The sequence below is a fragment of the Manacus candei genome, unplaced genomic scaffold (genome assembly GCF_025592945.1).
Source record: "Manacus candei isolate 608988 ecotype Guabito, Panama unplaced genomic scaffold, ASM2559294v1 h1tg000002l, whole genome shotgun sequence".
NCBI classification, from domain to species: domain Eukaryota; kingdom Metazoa; phylum Chordata; class Aves; order Passeriformes; family Pipridae; genus Manacus; species Manacus candei.
In genome coordinates this window covers 614,132-633,104 of record NW_026138050.1, presented here as the reverse complement: position 1 = coordinate 633,104, position 18,973 = coordinate 614,132, and the positions used below count along the sequence as shown (strand labels likewise).

Below are 18,973 nucleotides of genomic sequence, written 5' to 3'. Positions count from 1 at the left end.
GCAGAGAGCAAGCACCTGGGCTGGGCCACTGCTGCTGTTTTTGTGCCCTTTTGGGTTATTTTTCATTGGTGTTTTGTTCTGTGCCAGCGGGCAGCAAGGTGGGGTTAAGGGATGGGAGCATCCCATGGTCACTTCTCTTGGCGAGTGGTGCCAGGCCCAGGAGCAGCGCCGGTGGTGGGGTGCCCTGGGGTGGGGGGTCACTGAGCAGCGTGTCGCTGAGGGGAGTGGGAAGAGGAGGGTGAAGAAATGGTTGGTGAGGTCAGGGAGAGCCCAGAGAACTGTGAGAACGTCACCCCAGAGGCAGCGGGAGCGAGGGGGAGCCAGTCCAGGTCTTCGATTCCCGGGTCCCCGATCCCCGGGTCCCGCCGTGCCCCGGCAGCGGGAGCGCGCCCCGCGCGTGCCCGACAGCGCCCGCGCCCAACGGCCGGCGGCGCACGCGCAGGGGCGTGTCCGAGTGCGCCCGGCCCCGCCCCCGGCGGCGCGTGCCCCTCTCGGCTTCCATGGTGCCCCGCGCGCGCGTGGATTTTAAATCCTCGGGCCAATGGGGAGCGGCCGCGCGCGGTAACGGCCCGGGGGGTTTGAATCGGGGCTGTCCGGCACCGGCACCGGCACCCACCGACCCGACAGAGCCGGCACCGACCAACCGGGACCGAGCTGAGCTGAGCCGAGCCCAGCACCCACCGACCCGGCACCGACCGACCGGACCGAGCTGAGCCTGAGACCGGCACCCACCGACCCCCGCACCGACCGAGCCCAGCCCAGCCCCGGGCCCCGCCGCTGCTCCGTCCCCGAGCTGTGCTCGCACCCGCCGCTCCCCGGCACCGGGACCCGCCGGTGTTCCGGGACCCGCCACTCTTCCGACACCGAGCTGAGCCCGGACCAGCCCCGCCGCTGCTCCGGCCCCGGCAGAGCCCCCCCGCAGTCCCGCACGCCATGAGCGCGGCGGGCGGGAAGGCGGCGCGGCCGGCGGCGCTGGCGGAGCCGCCCCGCACGGAGCCGGCCCGGGCGGCGGCGGCGGCGGGCGGGAAGGAGGTGCCGAAGGTGCTCGTGGACCCGCGCACCCGGCGCAGCTTCGTGCGCGGGCGGTTCCTGGGCAAGGGCGGCTTCGCGCGGTGCTACGAGCTGGCCGAGGCCGAGAGCCGGGAGGTGTTCGCGGGGAAGGTGGTGCCCAAGTCGCTGCTGGTGAAGCCGCACCAGAAAGAGAAGATGTCCATGGAGATCGCCATCCACCGTAGCCTCTCTCACCGTCATGTCGTCGGCTTCCAGGGCTTCTTCGAGGACGCCGACTTTGTCTATGTCGTGCTGGAGCTCTGCCGCCGCAGGGTGAGGGGCAGGGGCTCGGGGGGGCGGCGGGCACCGGTGTCCCTCGGGTATGGACCGTCCCCTTCCCTCCTGTCCTCCCGCACTGACCCTGTCCTGTGTCCCCACCCCGGCACTGACTGAGTGTCCCCCCGCAGTCGCTGCTGGAGCTGCACAAGCGGCGGAAGGCGCTGAGCGAGCCCGAGGTGCGGTACTACCTGCGCCAGACCATCCTGGGCTGCCAGTACCTGCACAGCCACCGCGTCATCCACCGCGACCTCAAGCTGGGCAACCTGTTCCTCAGCGACGACATGGAGGTGAAGATCGGTAAGTGCCCAGGTCGGGATGTGTTGGGGACCCCAGCCCCAGGACTAGCCTGCCAGGTTGTGTCCGGTCACACACCCCTCCTTCCTATCTCTCCAGGTGACTTTGGCCTGGCCACCAAGGTCGAGTACGACGGTGAACGCAAGAAGACGCTGTGTGGGACCCCCAACTATATCGCCCCAGAGGTGCTGGGCAAGAAGGGGCACAGCTTTGAGGTGGACATCTGGTCCATCGGCTGCATCATGTGAGTCAAAATGTCTTTGTAAGGCGAGGGGGGTGGGTGGTCCCTGTGGTCCTGGTCTTCTTGGCCCATCCGAGCTTTAGTGTGAGCCAAAGCTCCAGGTCACAGTCCCTGGAGCTCCTGGCTGAGCCCGGCTGCCAGCCAGCACCTGACCTTGCCTGTGCTCTGACGTGCTGGGGTGCTGTCTGTGGGCTGATAAGTCCTCAGTGTGACTGTCCCAGGGCATTTCCCATTCTTAACTGGAACTTCCCCCGCAGGGTGCTAGATCCCAGCTTCCCTTTCCAGGGAAAGGGAAGCACAAGTACAAGTAGCTGTTAGCAATGCTGAGTGTCCAATGCCAATTGTGTTCCCTCTGCCAGGAAAGCCCCCAGGTGTGCTTAGAAGAGGGTCACTTCCACACAGAATCTTGAGTCTCTTTTGCAAAACTGATGCCCTTTTGTCTGGGAATGCCCAGGTACACTCTGCTGGTGGGGAAACCTCCCTTTGAGACTTCTTGTCTAAAGGAAACGTACCTCCGGATCAAGAAGAACGAGTATACCATTCCTAAGGTACGGTGCTTGCCATGGAGGATCCATTCACCTCACAGCAGTTCCCTGTCAGCCTCCTGCTGCACCCCCTGTGTCTGGCACTCGGTGGCTCTCATGTAACAGGGCAGTGGCTGTTACTGCTGGGTGGGGACAGTTCAGTCTGTGGTGCAGTGAACCTGTAAAGGTTCCTCCTGAGGAGCCAGCTGGTATCTGCCCCCCGATCCAGCAAAAATCCAAGCTGGGCTGTTGGCACATGAGGGTGAACGGACACAAGCAAGTCCATGAAGTCTGGGTCAGGTCCCCAGTTCATCCAACTGCTGTTGAGTTGGTCTTGCTTAAGTCAGTTGACTTCAGGCTGTTAGGAGACAACTCTCTGTGCTGCCCAATTCTGCTTCCCCAGGCTTGTGTCCTGTTTGCCTGATGCAGCACTGGAGCTCTGCTCCAAGCAGAACTTCCCTGGGTCATGAATCCAGTTGGTCTGTTTCTAGTGCATGTCACCTACTGGCCTCTGTCTCTAAACTCCACCTGTCCCTCAGCACATCAACCCCGTGGCTGCAAACCTCATCCAGAAGATGCTGAGGTCCGACCCTGCCACGCGCCCGACCATCGACGAGCTGCTGAATGACGAGTTCTTCACCTCGGGCTACATCCCCAGCCGCCTGCCCACCAGCTGCCTCACGGTCGCGCCCCGGTTCTCCATCGCTCCCAGCGGGATGGAGCTCGGGCGGAAACCGCTGACGGCGCTCAACAAAGGTGAGCGTGAGTGCCAGTGCCCGTGTGCAGCTGGGCTGCAGTGCTGCACAGAGCCTGCCTGGCCTCTGGCAGCATCCAGAACCCTCAGTGTGGCACTCCCATCATCTCCCAATTCTCATGGAAACTCAGAGCATTTTGTGGTCGAGGGGGCTCTCCTTGCTCTGCCTGGGGAGGAAGTACAGCAATAGCTGTAGCTCTGTGGCGATGGGCACAAAGGTGCACATGAAGTTCTGCCTGAACATGAGGAAGAACTTTCCTGTGCAGGCGGCACACACTAGAACAGGCTGCCCGGAGAGGGTGTGGAGTCTCCCTCCTGTGCCATGTGCTCTGGGATGATCCTGCTTGAACAGGGAGATGGGACCAGATGCCCCACTGTGGTTCTTTCCAACGTGACCCATTCTGTGTGTGTTGCCTATACCTGCCTTCGGAAACCTCTCCCGGGTCACAGCCTCAGACTCTCCTTTCTCCTGGCCCAGGACTGGACAGCCCTGCACTGGAGAACTTGCCGGACAAGGAGGAAGCAGCAGGACTGCGGGAGGTGGGAGATGCTGTCACCTGCCACCTGGCTGACATGTTGCAGCAGCTGACAGCAGTCAATGCAGCCAAGCCCTCTGAGAGAGTGGCGGTGAGACAAGGTGAGCCTGGGGCAGCCCATGGGCTTTGTGGGGTGCACAGCGTGTGGAAAATGTCTCCTAACAAGCTTCTTTCTTCTTGCAGAAGAAGCCGAGGACCCAGCCTGCATTCCCATCTTCTGGGTTAGCAAATGGGTGGACTACTCAGATAAATATGGACTAGGTAAATACTGTGGGGGGCAATGCTTCAGGCTTTCCTTATGTCTGAAGGGGCTGGGGAAAGCTTGAATTTGGGTCTTTAATCACCACATTCCTGTGATGTGTCCAAGACCACTGCCGGGGATGTCACCAAATACCCAGAAAATTCAGAGCAGTGGTCACTGAATATCAGCCCTGGCCATTTCCAGGTGGACAGGGGTTACCTGTGCACAAGATGGCCAGGCTCTCCCCAGCCTGCACAGGGACCCACAATGGCAGCTGAGGCTGTTTCTGCAGCAGGTGATGCAGTAAGAGAGATGACAAATGCAGAGGTGAAAAAGTGCCTCCCAGAACTCCCACAAAGAGACCTGGCAGGGACTGGTGGGGTGCCTGTCGGGGGTCCCCTGGGGGATACAACTGTCTGCCTTTGTTTCCCACGGCTGCTGGGCCCCTGAGTTTGCAGCCTCACGGGGTCCCTTTTGGGCAGGTTACCAGCTGTGTGACAACAGTGTCGGGGTTCTCTTCAACGACTCCACTCGCCTCATCATGTACAACGACGGGGACAACCTGCAGTACATTGAGCAGAACAGCACCGAGTCTTACTTCACTGTGAGGTCCTACCCCTCCACCCTGAACAAGAAGGTCAGTCCTGGGGAAGGCAAGCCTGGCTGGGGAGTGGTGAGACTCCTGCCAGCCTTGGGCTTTGGTGGCAGGGTGGGTTCTAGGGAGAAACATCTCAAACTGGGGGTCACCTGGCACTCTTCAAGCTTCCTCTGGCTGGTGACACATGGCCCCAAGGACAGACACTACCATCTCTGTTTCCCTCTACTGTCAGGCTCATTTATGAGCAGTTTCACAGAAATAAGCGCTTGCATGACTTGCATGGACTGAAGTGTTCAGCAAACTGAGGCTGAAGGGTCACAGTCTGAGTTAACTTTGAGGATTTGCACAAGTTTGTGCAGTGGCACCTCAAGCTGTGAAGGATGTAAGGAGGCTCTGGGACTGTGATGGCAGTCCCAGGGTCACCCTCAGCTCCTCACAGCCCGTCCCATCTGCAGATAACACTACTGAAGTACTTCCGGAACTACATGAGCGAGCACCTGCTGAAGGCAGGGGCCAACATCACACCACGGGAGGGGGACGAGCTGGCCCGCCTGCCCTACCTCTGCACCTGGTTCCGGACCCGCAGCGCCATCGTCCTGCACCTCAGCAACGGCACCGTGCAGATCAACTTCTTCCAGGTGAGGCCCTTCCCGGGGCTGTGGCTCCAGCTGCTCGGGGGCTCTGGCTGCACGTGGTGCTGCTGGGAAGGCATCAGGAGGTGATCACCTGAGCCAAGGCTTTTGCCCAGGGAGCTGAGCACTGGAGGCTCCTCACTGCCTGTGCTGGTACCTGAGCCCCCCAGATGTGCCTCGCTCATGGAGGGGCCAAGCCCTTGAGCAGCAGGGAGGATGCTGCAGTCAGTGCTGAACTGGCTGTGCCCCTTTGCTGCACTCTGAAGGAATTCTGCAGCAGGGCCTTGTCCCCATGCACAGGGTGTGGCTGGGATGGCACATCCACAGGAAATGCTGTCTCTGAGCAGCATGGTGCTCAGGGTGATGACCGTGTGTTCTCTCCCCCCAGGACCACACCAAGGTCATCCTGTGCCCTCTCATGGCTGCTGTCACGTACATAGATGAGAAGCGGGACTTCCGCACGTACAAGCTGAGCCTGATCGAGGAGCACGGCTGCTGCAAGGAGCTGGCCAGCCGGCTCCGCTACGCCCGCACCATGGTGGAGAAGCTCCTCAGCTCCAAGTCTGGCTCGGGCCGTGCGAAACCCTCTGCTTAGACCTTGTTCTTGCTGGACTCAGCATCTGTGCCAAACTGCCCAGCTGTGGAGGGAGAGGTCTGGGAGCTTCCCTCCTGTGGCACAGCTGGGCTCCCACTCTTGGATATGGGCTCATTGCCACAAGGAAGCCCCTGTTGCTGTGGGAACAGTGTTGATCACTCTGACTGATGCCCAAAGGTTTCTTGATCCCCACTCCTAATGGAGTGGTTTTTTTAATTCCATACATAGTCTGTTTTTCTAACTTCCCAAAACCAAAAGCCTGGCTCCAAACCAGCCCTCTTGTTTGAGGCACCTGGGCCTGCTCTTGGGAGAGCAGAGCATGGGGAGAGCAGAGCTGTCACGTGAGGTGTCTGTACATGGCTGTGCCCTTGCCTTGGGCTTCGTTTCCTCTTGTAGAAGCTCAGGTAAGGTATTGAACGTGCCCAGGGTGAGACCGAGCAATCGGCCTTTTAATACTGAAACTACACGAAACCTCAACTTTTGTATATTGCATAACTTGATTAAAGATTGTTTGCTGCAGCGTCCAGCCTGTCGCAGGTCCCTTTGGTTTGCTGAGGGAGGGAGCAGCACCTCTGCCTTCCCCTGTGACTGAGAGCCATCCTCTTACCCTTCAGCCCGGGGCTGGGCATGCCTCTTGCTCTGCTCTACTTGACAAGGAGCAAGAGGGAAACTGGCAGAGGGTGATGGGAAGGGGGGAAGGGAATAAGTTGTTTTGGGAGATGCTCTTGGGAACAGAGAAAGGTGGGTGAGTTTACTTCTCCAGTGTTGGGGAACCTTCCCCTTTTGCAAATGCTTGGCTCTATTTTACCACATGGTAAAATTATGAGTACAGCATCAGCAGAAGTCTCCTGCAGAAGACTCCTGCAGGAGCCCATTGACTTCCAGGTATTCTCCCCCACTATTCCCTGCCAGCACCAACAGGTGCTCTCAGGCCAATTTATTTTTAAGCAGGACAAGCTTTTTAGTTTTTATTTTTTATAACATTTTGTATAAACATATTCTGAAAAGAAACCAGGTACAAACCCTATCACCTATGTAACAAAATCCCACATCCCAGCACCCACAGGAATCAGACTAAACTATTGCTGTTCCACAGAGGAACTTTGCCATGGGGCTTCATGTGCCTGTGCACCCAGTCGATACTGGAGGCTGGCTCATGGGGAACACATGCCCATGGGCATGCCACGAACCAGAGCAGGCATGGGACTTAGGCCTGGGGCAGCAGAAGAGGCTGGGGGAGCTTCAGGCACAGCCCTGTGTTTGAGGGAAGGGATCCCTCGGGAAAAGTGAGTTCCCTGCTTTGTGCCCAGAGACAACTGCTCAAGAACTGCTGTGTGACCTGCTCAGGGGCTCAGGCCTGGCACAGGCACAGACTGAAAGGGAGATAACCTTGTTCTCAGCCCAGCTGAGATTCAAACCTTCATTCAGGGGGCTGTGCTGGAGGCCCCCAAGTGCTGCAGGGCTGTGCCCTTGCATGCCTGGATACAACAGGCCAGGTCCCCGTCGGGTGTGGCTGCTCAGCACTGCCTGGCTGAGCACAGCCCACACTGGGGCTGAGGGCTCAGCCCCAGTGTCAAGACTGGGGTACTGGTCACAGTAACTTTGTAAGAGATAGTTTGTGCGACTGCTCAGAGGGCGCCGATTAAGGCATATTTTGAGTTAGAGGCTCACCCTGATCATAGAACAGCTGTGTTCCATGGCACAGGAGAATGCCCTGGACAAAGCTCGCTGATCCCTGGTGAACATCTCACTGTGACCAGTGCGGCCTGAGGGCCTTGCTGTGCCGGGGCATCACTGCCACTGCCCTTGGGAAAACACAACGGGCATTTTCCTCTTTCTCCAAGCACCCAGTCCACACCAGAGAGGTCTTTGTTCTCTGACTCACGTGCCTTCAGGCCCCTGAGTCTGACTGTGAGTGTTTGCAAAGGTGGGTGCCCAGAGGGTCCCTCGTGGGCTCAGGGGACCCCAGGTGAAAGCACAGTGCTGCCCTGTGCCCACCTCTTCCACACTGTGCTGCTGGTAATGCCCCGTATGCTGGGCACCCATCTGGCCCCGGGGAGAGGGAGAAGGACCCCCCCAGAGCCCCCGGGGCTGTGGGCACAGGCAGGGAGGAGCGGCCGCAGCAGCCCCGCGGTGCCGTGTCCCCCTCAGGCGCCGTCACCCCGCAGCCCCTGGCAGTAGTAGGGGTGGAAGATGCGCTCGTGGGCGCAGACCCGCATGGCCCCGTGCGTGTGCAGCAGCAGCCGCGGGAAGCGCGAGGTGAAGTACTGCACAAAGCCCTCGGGGACTGAGCCCAGGGCTGCCCGAACCTCGGCTGGCAGCTCGTGGTAGTGGTGCTTCTGCAGGACAGAGGGTGAGGTCAGATATGACAGGGACAGTGGGATGGCAGGGGCAGGGCACCAGGGTGACCGTACCTTGTTCCTCATGGCCCGCAGCAGGTCACGCACTGACCCCCCCTTGTAGGTACGAAACTTTCTCAGGTCTGGGGAGAGCAGAAGAGACACTGAGCAAGGTGGGACACGGTGGGGCAAGGGGCTGCCACAGCCCTGCAGTGCCAGCACCACCCCCAGGTGCAGCAAACCCCGGCTTGGCTCTGCTCTCCCAAAGAAGGGATGGCACCTTTACCTGCCCTGGTTTTCAGCTCCTGGGCATGAGCAGGTGCCTCCCGGCCAGTAAAGGCATCCTACTACCTGTCTACTCCCTATCTGCTTCACCAGATCCAGGGGCAAGCCTGGCCTCCCCATGCTCACCCATCTGCAGTGGGAGGGAGATGTGCATCCTCCAGTTGGTTCTCACCACTGCCCGTGCCCCTGATTCCAGGGCTGACACGATGGGACCCTCAGCCGGCTCCTTCTCCACACGGTCGCTGACGTCCTGCATGCCCAAGAGCAGGGATGGGGTGGGTATCACACTGCCCTCACCCCACAGAGATTCAGCAAACCCCCCCCCCCCTTCCAAAGGTAGCTCAAAATGAGCACAATGACCTCAACACAGCTGTTCTCAGCATGTTTTTCAGAGCACACTGTGTTCACTGCCAGTGGGACAGCACAGGCTCACCTGGAAGAACTGCAGCTGCTTCTCCTGACTCCAGAAAAAGGGATGCACAAGGACCACAGGGGCTGAGGGCCGGTGCTGGGGTTCAGGGCTGATCATCGCCACAATCAGCTCCCTCGCCACAAGCTTGTCTGGAGGCAAAACAACACAGCAGAGAAATCAACCCCCTGCCAGGCCCAGGAGCTGCCCCTCGGCCCAGAGCTTCCCCACGGGGCCATGCCACTGGGGAAGGGTCTCAACTGGGAAGGGTCTCACCGTGAGCCTCCTCTTGCAGGCAGCTCAGCTGGTAGGAGCCTGCCAGGATGTTGGCCTGGCGCCGCAGGCTGTCCCCAAAGGGGTGCTGCCCCCCCGACACCACGTAGTAGAAAACACAGCCAGCTGAGAAAATGTCCACGGCACTGGTCTGCAAAACACGGCGGGAAATGGCACCTTCAGGCAAAGGCTGAGGAAAGCCTTCACCTCCCACTTTTCTGTCCTTTATGTGGACCATTGGTTGTTGGCTGCAGAGCTGCTGAAAAACACATTGCATGGGAGTCCCATCACTCCAGGTCCCTGTCAGGGAAGGGGCTTCCAGAGGCACAGCCAGAATTCAGGACTCCACAGTCTGATGGACACACTGGGGCTGCTGGTGTCCCACCAGCTGGGCAAACAGACCCCAGCCCAAGGGTACAGGAATCTGCCAGCCCCAGCAGGCACCAGTACAGCAGCTGCTCCCAGCAGGAATGGGATTCCCAGCACCGAACAGAGGAGCAGAAGCGTAACCTTGGCAGCAACCTATAGTCCCTCCAACCTCCCCACTCTGAATTTCTGAGGGGCGGAGCCCAACGAGACACCCTGTGAACACAACTGGGCACTGTGCCCCGAGGACAGGGTCATTGAGGCAGCCACTGACCGGGGCAGCCCTGGCAAGCAGCACAGTGCCCGTGTCCAGGCTGGCTCGGGCTCGTAGAGCTTGTCTTAATTGTGCACCCCAGCAGCGTGCACCAAGGCCACTGCCAGCGTGGGCCACTGCCACAACGGGCCCAAGGAGCACCCAGGGCAGGGGCAGCCATGGCTCACTGACAGGGTTCTCCTTCGGGGCCTCCTGCAGCACCTCGGGCGCGATCCAGCCCTCGGTGCCAGGGATACCAGAGTGGAGACTGAAGCTCTGTCGTCCCCCCTGAAGCTTCTTGCAGAGGCCGAAGTCTGAGATGACAGCGCGGATCTGCCCGTGGCGATTTGGGGCAGAGATGAGGATGTTACAGGGCTTCAGGTCACGGTGGACTGGAAGAGAAAGTCTGTGGTGTCACCTGGCAGGGCTGGAGCAAACAGGGCTCTGCCAGTGCCCTGCACACTGCCAATCCTGACAGCCCCTGCCTGAACCCCGACAGCCCCTGCCCAAACCCTGTAGCCCCAGTTGAGGACGGGATGCAGAGGGCCCTGCTGGCCCTTACCAATGCTGAGGGAGTGGAGATGGGCCAGCCCGGACATGGTCTGACGCAGCAGGGACACCGGGTCCAGCCCCCGGCGGTTGAAGCTGGGGCTCTCCACGTACTGGAACCACACAGAGGGAGAGAGAGAGGAACTGAGCCTGATTTACTGGGCAAAGGCAAGGCTGGCTGGGAGAGAGACGCCTCCCCAGGCTGACAGAGAGGGATGGAGACCAGCCTGTATGGAGCTGTCTGTCCCCAAGGCTTTTGTTTCTAGGGCTCCCAGTGGGCCCCAGCAGCAGCCCCATGCCCAGGGCAGGCGGGGGGCTGGGCTCACCTCCTGCAGTGTGGCAGAGCAGAGCTCGATGGCGATGTAGTGGAACTGCCTGTCCTTCTCGGTGCAGAAGTAGCGGACGACGTGGGGGTGCTCGTCCGACTCCCGGAGCAGTTGGACCTCACGGTCGAGCAGATGGACACACTCGGGCAGGAGCCGCTTCACAGCCACATTCCGTCCCTCGAACTGCCCCCTGTGCAGAGAGTCCTCAGCGTGTCCACATGTGGCCCCCCAGCCGGAGCAGAGCCCAGTGCTGCTGCCCCATGCCCAGTGACTGGTTACTGAGGGCCACAAGCCCAGCTCTGGGACAGGTGTGATGAGGACCAGAAGAAAGGGAAGGTGGTAGCTTGTTCTCAAAAGTCCCTGAACCAGCAGCCACCACCTTGGGCAACAGCCACCTTGGTTCTGTCCCTGTGGCTCCCAATGGGAGCAGAATGGGGACAGGCATCTGGTGTCACCCACCTGAAGACAAAAGTTCCACCAGCTCCATGGCCCAGCACATCCTTGGGGTTAAAAGAAACTTTCCCAACTACAACCAGGTCTGGTTCTGCATCTGCAGGGGAAGAGAAGACAGCAATCCTTCAGCCTCCAAGCATTAGTTCTGTATGGAGGACAACTAGTTCTTTACCCACCTGACCATCTACCCATTTCTTGGGCCCTAATCTTATGTAGCCCACATTTATCCAGCAGCAGGACCAGCACCTCCTCCCATTCCAGCTGACCTGCAGCCCTCTCATCTGTGGGCATCCCTGCTCCTGTTTTGGGTGACAGCATCTCCAGACAGACAGCCCCCACACCCTGCCCGTTCCCCCTGCACCCACCTGCAGCAGCCTCTGGGACAGCCAGACCTGGGCTCACCATCCCATTTGCCGGGTCCTCCAGGGGGGCCGAGGGGCCGGAGCTCTGTGAGAGCTCCAGTGTGCTTCCTCGGCTCAGCCCCGGCTTCCCAGGCCCTGCAGGGACACCCTCCCCGGAGACCCGGCCCGGGAGCAGCATCTCCTGCTGCTGCTGCAGGAGCTGGATCTGCTCCTCCAGCTGTTGCTGCTGTGCCACGTGCTGCCGCTGCAGTTTCTGGAACACAAACGATGGGAATGCTCTGCTCCATGCCCGGAGTGCAGCTGGGGCATTGGCAGGGCTCGGCACAGCAGCGTGGGCTCCACTGCCCCTCACCCTCCACTGCCACCACCACTCACCATGAGCAGGAGGAGCAGGACTCCCCCACCCAGCAGAGCTGTGCCAACACCAGCCATCACCAGGTCCCAGGTGCCCTCGGGATACACCTCCACCTGCTCCCCTGGTGCAGGGTCTGGCTGGAGCTGCCCCTCACTGCGGACAGCCGGCTCCTCCGGGCTGCTCGGGGCCAGGAACTGCAACACACGCCCGGGGCTGGGTGACACCAGAGGGACAGACTGCAGGGTACTCAGGTTTGGGACTCCTTCCCTGTCCTACCCCATGCTAGGGACCCACTGCCCACTCTAAGCAGCCCAGACCCCTCAGTGACCCAGCACCCTTCACTGCTCACATCATCAAACACAGTCCTGGCAGGAGGAGCCCTGGAGATGATGGTTTCCGTGGTCTTCCTCAGGTTCTCCGGGAAGGCTCGCAGCATCGTGGTGTGGACCACAGGAGGCAGCTCATGGTGCCCTGTGGCAGGAGGGGAACAACCATCAGTTTGCTTCTGGTCACAGCATCTGTCCCTCACCTCTGCAGTGCCATGGGCACACCAGCAGCCCGGGCCCTCCTGGAGAAGGGGGGTCACTTCTGATGGGACCCCCCAGCATGGGTAACGGTGAGCCCTGCTTCAAAGGGTCTCTGCCCGCCCCTGGGTGGGGGTGCCCAGTGGCCCTTCCTGGTGAGGGGACAAGGATGGGAGTCACCGAAGCCCCTGAGGTAACTCACAACCTCAGTCCCATTCACCCTACTGGGCAGAGCAGGTCAGGCTGTGCCCCCCAAAGAACACCAGCAGCTCAGGCTGCCCCCCCCCCCAGGCACCTTCCTGGAGCCAGGACATGGGGAGGCCTGTGCCCATCGCAGGTCCGCACCTATGAGGAGCCACTGGTTGTGGAGGGCGGTGATGCTGCCCTGCGGGTACTTGACGTCGGTGCTGGGCGTGATCTCGCACTCCCCCGACTCTCTCAAGGTCACGTCGTCCGTGGTGGGGCCATCGATTCTGGCCAGTGTGATGCCCTGGGGCTGGGGGTGGCAGCTCATGGGGCACTGGCGCTGGGACAGGCACCCACTGTGCTCACCCCGAGCGGGGACACTCACCACCAGCGCCACACTGCTGTGCACCAGCGAGGTCAGGGCGTAGAAGCTGGCCGCGTGCTTCCCCACGTAGAGTGCTGGCCTGCAGGACAGGGACAAGCATCACCTTCCATCCATCACAGCTCAGGGCAGCCAAGCACCGGGAATGTGAATGCCACCGTGCAGGAACCACGTACAGCAGCTGGGTCTTGGTGGCAGCAAAGTCCTTGACGGACTGGTAGCTCCACTTGAGGACATGGATGTCCTGTGATTGGAAGGTCAGGTAGCGCAGGGTCTCCATGGCCAGGTTGAGGTGGGCGATGCGGTGCAGGCTGTCCTGGTGCCACACATAGATGCCGACCACGGGTGAGCCATAGTTCTGTGCCCACAGGACCTCCCCGCTGTCCTTGTCCAGGGTCACCACCAGCCCGTCCCCACTCGAGGCCAAGTGTGCCATTTCTGGGAGAGCAAGAGGGACAGGAGATGAAGCAGTGGGGCCATGTCCCATCTGGTCACCTTTAGTCCTGCCACTGGCTGTGGGCTGCTGCCCCTTCTCCCCAGCAACTGGCGCAGCTGAGACCTGCTGGCCTGGCAGTGTCACCCCAGGGCCCCCCACAGCCAGGGTCCTGCTGCGAATGCGGCACCGGGGAGCTGGCTCCCATGGCTCCCATGGCTCCCATGGCTCCCGTGGCTCCCGTGGCTCCCATGGCTCCCATGGCTCCCATGGCTCCCGTGGCTCCCGTGGCTCCCATGGCTCCCATGGCTCCTGCAGATCCCACGGCTCCTACTCACTGTAGTGGCAGGACTCCTCGCACAGCGGGGCCGAGTACTCGGAGAAGGTGGCGTTCCAGCGCAGCTCCCGCGACTTGGTGTCGTACATGGTGATGACGTACTCTGGGCACAGGAGCAGGGCAGGAGGTCACCTCCAGTGCCCCATTCCTGGGACCAGGCAGGTGGTCAGGGTGCAAGGCTCCCTTACGGGTCCGGCCAATGTAGAGCAGGGGGCTGGACGGGCACAGGCCATCCCAGGCCTCTGTCGAGAGGGTGGTCTGCTTCTCCCCTGACTTGGGGTCCACGATGAACCAGGTGTCCTGCTTCTTCCCTGAGAAGGAAAATACCTTTTTTCTGAGTCCCCGCAGCCCTGCCCATCCCCAAGAGCACCCGCTGGGCTCCTGCCCGGCGCCCTCCATGACTCCTGGGAACCCCTGGTTGACCCCTCCTCCCCAGGGCCTTCCATACCAGTGTAGAGCACCCCATCCGAGCTGCGGCACGGGGAGGACTGGACCAGCTCCGGGATAGTGAATGGCAGCTTCTGCAACACCCACAGAAGAATGGATGCAGGACCAGAGTCACCTCCCCCTGCCTGGTGAACCCCAGGGGGACATGGGATGCCCACAGCCCCCCAGCCTCACTGACCATCAAGCCTTCTTTGTTCTTTCCTCCCAGGATATACAGGCTGCCGTCATTGGGGTCTGGAAGGAATGCCGGCCTGGGAAGGAGAAGACCTTGCCTGTCACTCCAGCAGTTACTGGGGAGGCTGCACACCCTGGGGCCTCCTGCTCTGCCCACCCGCCCATGGGGATGACACTCACTCTGCCACATAGACCGGCACCTGCAGAATGGGATCTGAAACAGAGAGTGAGAGGCGACGTCAGCAGTGCTCTGGTGTGCGGGACAGCGCGGCACTGCTGGCTACCCAGCATGGCACTGCCACCCAGTGTGGCACTGCTGGCTACCCAGCGTGGCACTGCCACCCAGCATGGCACTGCTGGCTACCCAGCATGGCACTGCCACCCAGTGTGGCACTGCTGGCTACCCAGCGTGGCACTGCCACCCAGTGTGGCACGGCTGGCTACCCAGTGTGGCACTGTTACCCAGTGTGGCACGGCTGGCTACCCAGTGTGGCACTGCCACCCAGTGTGGCACTGCTGGCTACCCAGCATGGCACTGTTACCCAGTGTGGCACTGCTGGCTACCCAGTATGGCACTGTTACCCAGTGTGGCACTGCTGGCTACCCAGCGTGGCACTGCCACCCAGCCCAGTCACACAGTCTGTTTGCATTTCAGACCCAGAACAGACACTGACAGAAGATGTTCACCCATGCTTGGCTGTGCCTGAGGCTGGGGCTGGAGTGTTCCCCAGGGCTGGGCACTGCTGGCCCAGAGCCCATCCAGCAAAAGCCAGGTGGGAGGAGCATCCCCAAATCCCGGACAGAGACAAGCTCTGGGAGCCAGGCTGTGAGCAAACCCCCACCTCAGTCACTACTCACCATCCTTCAGCGTCCACTTGATGTCTCCTGTGCTCTTGCTGACAGCGTGGAGGTTCCCATCCAGCGTGGAGACGAAGAGCAGTGTTTCTGGGACAGTCACAGCACCGCCTTTGAGGCACTAGGACAGACACACCATCCTTGAGAGCTCAGCCAGAGTTGGGGACGAGCTCACAGCCTGGGTCCTCTGTGCAGCTCAGCCCCTGCACCCAGCACCCCACAGAGGTGGGGCAGAGCCCCACAGTCCTTCTGCTCCCCAGCGAGGTGAGACTGGGAGGGAAAGAATTTGCTTCCTTGCATCAGCATATTAAATCTGCTCATTCCTCCAGCTCCACCAGCACAGGACATCACACAGCCTCACCTGTTGCTGGCTGCTCAGAGGTGGTGTGTGCCATAAACCGGCCAGTGGTCCCAGCACTGGGGCAGCTGCACTTGTGGTTACTGGCACCACCACCCCCCCGCAGCCTCTGGCCTCTGCAGCATCGCTCACATCCCACCAGAGCAGCCCTGGGGTGGGAGCAGACTTCCTCCTCCTCGCCCCAGAGCCAGCTACCCTGGGTGCCTTTCTAAGGGGACATGAGCAGCCCAACTGTCAGCTCCTTCCAGAAACAAACAAGTCGGGTGACTTTTCATGCCAGAGGCATGATGATTGCTCGGCCAGGCCTTCAGAGCTGCAGGTTTCAGCTACCTGACATTGAGGAAGTAATCGCAAATTCACCTGGGAAAAGGAGCTGCTGCTTCCACGTATGGCACCTGCATAGCGAGCGCCAGCCCAGCCAGTGGCACACACTCCAGCCTCACCCCATTGGCAAACAGGGATCAGCAAACAGCGCCGGCACACACATGGCTCCGGCAGTCCCTAATGCCGGGGACTCGGGAGCAGCACCTGAGCTCCTGGCTGGCCACAGATCCAGTGTGGGAAGCCCAAGGACACCCCTCAGACCTGCTCCCCCCACAGCCCCTCACTGCTCTGGGAGCCTGAGCTGGCAGAATCCGGCCTGAGGACTTGGCCAGGCTGTGGAGCAGAGAGAGGCTCCAGCCAGTGCCCACGCGTGAGCAGGTACCCATCTGCAGAGCAGAACCCGACGGTACCAGAGTGGCCGTGGCACGGTGGGGTCAGGAGATTGCTCCAGGTGCAACAACACAGTCAGCACTCCCAACAGGAGCCAGGTCACCTGGAGCACACGTCAGCTCCCTCTCACTGCACCTCACACGAACCTCTCTGTCTCCAGTCCAGTTCTTTTATTTGCCTTTCTTCTTGCTTAATTTTCAGGTGAGGTCAGAGCAAGTTTTCCAGCCCTGACTTTGCCTAGAGGATGTGGTTGGGACAGGCAGGGAAGGGGACTGCTCCCCACTGCTGCTCCTCCAGCCCCTGCAGCCACACAGGGCTCTCAGGGACAAGCCAGGCCGGCAGACACAGGGCTCCTGTGGTGTGGCCACCTGCCTGGGGGAAACCGAGACTGCTGGACCCCCCCCCGGCCATCAGTGCTGTCAGGGCTCTCTGCTTCCTTCCCCCGGTGTGGTTTCTTCCATCTCTTCTACAAAATGTTGTGTTTTGGTGACAGGGCACTCAGGGAAAGGCCCAGTTGCCCAGCCCGCTCCCCACACACCACTGTAGGCAGAACTGGGAGCACTGGGTGCCTGGGAGCTGCCATGCTCCCTCTGCTTCCATCCCTGGCTGCCCCAGTGGCCCTTCTGGCCAGCCCCAGCCCAGAAGTGTGCCTGTCGTTCCCATGGGATGTTCCCAGGACCGTGCTTTCCCGAGACTCCCACCACGGCACCCTGGAGTCTGCAGCAATGCTACTGGGGCCAGAGCTCGGCCGTGAGCTCGGGGACACTCGCTTGCCCCAGGACAGAGGGGGACAGCCAGGCACAGACAGCCACAGGGCACCAGCATCCACTGCTTCCTTCACTGGAGCAGCTCTGCTCATGTCATCCAAAGCCACCCTGGCACGCTGCCCTCTCCACTTGAACAGCCACCAGCTGCAGGACCTGGATCCGGCTCCGAGGGCACCACCCTGCCAGGCAGCAGCTCCGGGGCAGGACCAGGCAGGAGGGGGCCGAGGGCGCCCAGGGAAGGGGACTCGCTCCCGACCGCAGCCAGGCCCAGGGGTGGGGATGGAGAACAACCTCCGGGGCTCCCTCGCACAGCGGCGATGGCCACGGGACCCCCCACGCCAGAGCTCTGGCCCCGCGGGCACCGCGGCCCCTTTGCCCACACCACGTACCCCCTCTGTGTGCCGGACCCCGCGCCCACCGGTGTCACAAGCGGAGCTGCACCCACGCGGCTCGGGGACCCGCGGGGCCGCCCCTGCCCGCACTGTCACACCCGGGGAACACGAACTCTCGTGTGTCGAAGCCCTCCCGCAGGACGCGCGGGGCACAGCGAGCACAGGCACCCGCGCGGGAACCACACGGCCACCGCACCGTCCCCCTCGATCTTCCCTCCGCACTGTCCCCTCACACAGCACTGTCCCTCCCCTCACTGTCCCCTCGCACAGCACTGTCCCTCCCCTCACTGTCCCCCTCACACAGCACTGTCCCTCCCCTCACTGTCCCCTCACACAGCACTGTCCCTCCCCTCACTGTCCCCCTCACACAGCACTGTCCCTCCCCTCACTGTCCCCTCACACAGCACTGTCCCTCCCCTCACTGTCCCCCTCACACAGCACTGTCCCTCCCCTCACTGTCCCCTCACACAGCACTGTCCCTCCCCTCACTGTCCCCTCACACAGCACTGTCCCTCCCCTCACTGTCCCCTCGCACAGCACTGTCGCCCCCCGGGCGCTGTCCCTCCCCTGCGCACCCACAGCTCCCAGCGCGGCCGTACCTGTGCCGGGGGCGGCAGGAGCAGCGGCAGAAGCAGCGGTAGGAGCAGCGGCAGGAGCAGCGGCAGGAGCCCCCGGAGCCCCCGCGGTGGCGGCGCGGCGGGGCCGCCCATGTCCCGGCCAGGCCTGGCCGCGCTGTCGCCGTGAGTCAGCGGGGCCGGGGCGGGTCCCGGACGCGGCTTCCGCCCCCCCGCGCTCCGCACACGCTCCGGGGCACCCCGGGCCCCCTCCCCGGTTCCCCCCGCGGTTCCCGATCGTTGTCAGGCGCAGGAGGAGCCGCCCCCTCGTTCAGCGCACACCCCCCGCATCCCTCCCCCGGCGGCGGTCACCGCTCCCATCCCGCCCGGACACCGAGCAGGGAAAAATTCCTCTCCCCGGTAACGCGAGGCAGCCCCGGCAGCCCTGCCCGGCGGTACCGGCACAGGACCCCGCACACTCAGAGCCGCTTCAGCCCAGCCCCGGTGCCGGGAGCTCTGCCCGAGGGACAGCGGGGGAGCGCTGGGATACCCCCCCGTGAACTCAGTATTGAACCCTGGACACTAAACCGAGCGGGACGTGCCCCCTGGCACGCTGGGAGAACGACAGAGCAGGTTTGGGAGTTTATTTCTGTGATCCCTCTCTTGAACTGTCAGCGCTGGGGGGTTTTTGGGTGGGGGGAGAGGAAGTGCCTAAAGCCGGAGGCAAGCCGAGCAGCGCCCATTCAGCGACAGAGGTGCGGCCACAGAAAGCACAGCACAGGGGCTGCCCCAGAGCACCTTTGGGGGCTGTTAAACGGGACTGTGACACCGCGACCAGGGCTGGGCCAGCCCAGCAGGACCAGGACAATTTTGGTGTAAAAGGAAATTAAAGTCTGGCTTTCGGCAGGGGGTGGAGAGGGACCATCCTGTAACTCACAGCCCACGTGTGTGGGGTGGCACAGGGCAGCAGTACCTAAATCCCCACCCTGGGTGACCGGCACCTGCAGCTCCAATGTGACATCTGGCATTGGATCCCCTGAATTTCTGCCTGTGTCCATCTTCCTGCAAAGAAACTCACTACAAACCCTTTGCTCGCAGCTGTTCATGCAGGAGGAAGCAGCTCAGTACATACAGAA

The 18,973-nt window shown here is 61.7% G+C and overlaps 2 protein-coding genes across 6 annotated transcripts; one reads left to right on the top strand and one right to left on the bottom strand.

The window, feature by feature from the left end:
* The first annotated feature begins 450 nt into the window (after positions 1-450).
* On the top strand, positions 451-6,349 carry PLK1 (polo like kinase 1). The gene is made up of 10 exons (XM_051801720.1): positions 451-1,323; positions 1,458-1,626; positions 1,723-1,867; positions 2,319-2,412; positions 2,928-3,144; positions 3,621-3,779; positions 3,862-3,939; positions 4,402-4,556; positions 4,973-5,155; positions 5,538-6,349. The coding sequence occupies exons 1-10, from the start codon at positions 934-936 to the stop codon at positions 5,742-5,744; spliced, it is 1,797 nt and encodes a 598-aa protein (XP_051657680.1). The 5' UTR covers positions 451-933; the 3' UTR covers positions 5,745-6,349.
* Positions 6,350-7,432: 1,083 nt separating this feature from the next.
* Positions 7,433-18,339, bottom strand: ERN2 (endoplasmic reticulum to nucleus signaling 2). 5 transcript variants are annotated; one of them, XM_051802125.1, is made up of 22 exons: positions 17,883-18,339; positions 15,056-15,173; positions 14,378-14,411; positions 14,202-14,274; positions 14,025-14,097; positions 13,765-13,887; positions 13,578-13,679; positions 12,983-13,244; positions 12,810-12,888; positions 12,584-12,734; positions 12,064-12,185; positions 11,735-11,908; positions 11,363-11,612; positions 11,004-11,094; positions 10,545-10,734; positions 10,232-10,331; positions 9,862-10,061; positions 9,054-9,201; positions 8,802-8,929; positions 8,495-8,618; positions 8,159-8,226; positions 7,433-8,083 (listed from the first exon to the last, which is right to left on the bottom strand). In XM_051802125.1, the coding sequence occupies exons 1-22, from the start codon at positions 17,991-17,993 to the stop codon at positions 7,892-7,894; spliced, it is 2,913 nt and encodes a 970-aa protein (XP_051658085.1). In that variant the 5' UTR covers positions 17,994-18,339; the 3' UTR covers positions 7,433-7,891. The 5 variants fall into 5 exon arrangements, 4 of the variants coding, with proteins under 4 accessions (XP_051658085.1, XP_051656399.1, XP_051657253.1 ...); XR_007907188.1 differs by having other exon boundaries at positions 8,068-8,083; positions 8,541-8,618; XM_051800439.1 differs by having other exon boundaries at positions 7,433-8,226.
* Positions 18,340-18,973: the final 634 nt, after the last annotated feature.

Coding starts and splice junctions, on each gene's coding strand:
- ERN2 (XM_051800439.1), bottom strand. CDS start 17,993: ATGGGCGGCCCCGCCGCGCCGCCACCGCGGGGGCTCCGGGGGCTCCTG. Junction 13,888..14,024: donor GGATGGGGTGCTCTACACTG/GTATGGAAGGCC, acceptor TTTCCTTCTCAG/GGAAGAAGCAGGACACCTGG. Junction 13,245..13,577: donor CGAGGAGTCCTGCCACTACA/GTGAGTAGGAGC, acceptor TTGCTCTCCCAG/AAATGGCACACTTGGCCTCG.
- PLK1 (XM_051801720.1), top strand. CDS start 934: ATGAGCGCGGCGGGCGGGAAGGCGGCGCGGCCGGCGGCGCTGGCGGAG. Junction 2,413..2,927: donor ACGAGTATACCATTCCTAAG/GTACGGTGCTTG, acceptor CCTGTCCCTCAG/CACATCAACCCCGTGGCTGC. Junction 4,557..4,972: donor CCTCCACCCTGAACAAGAAG/GTCAGTCCTGGG, acceptor TCCCATCTGCAG/ATAACACTACTGAAGTACTT.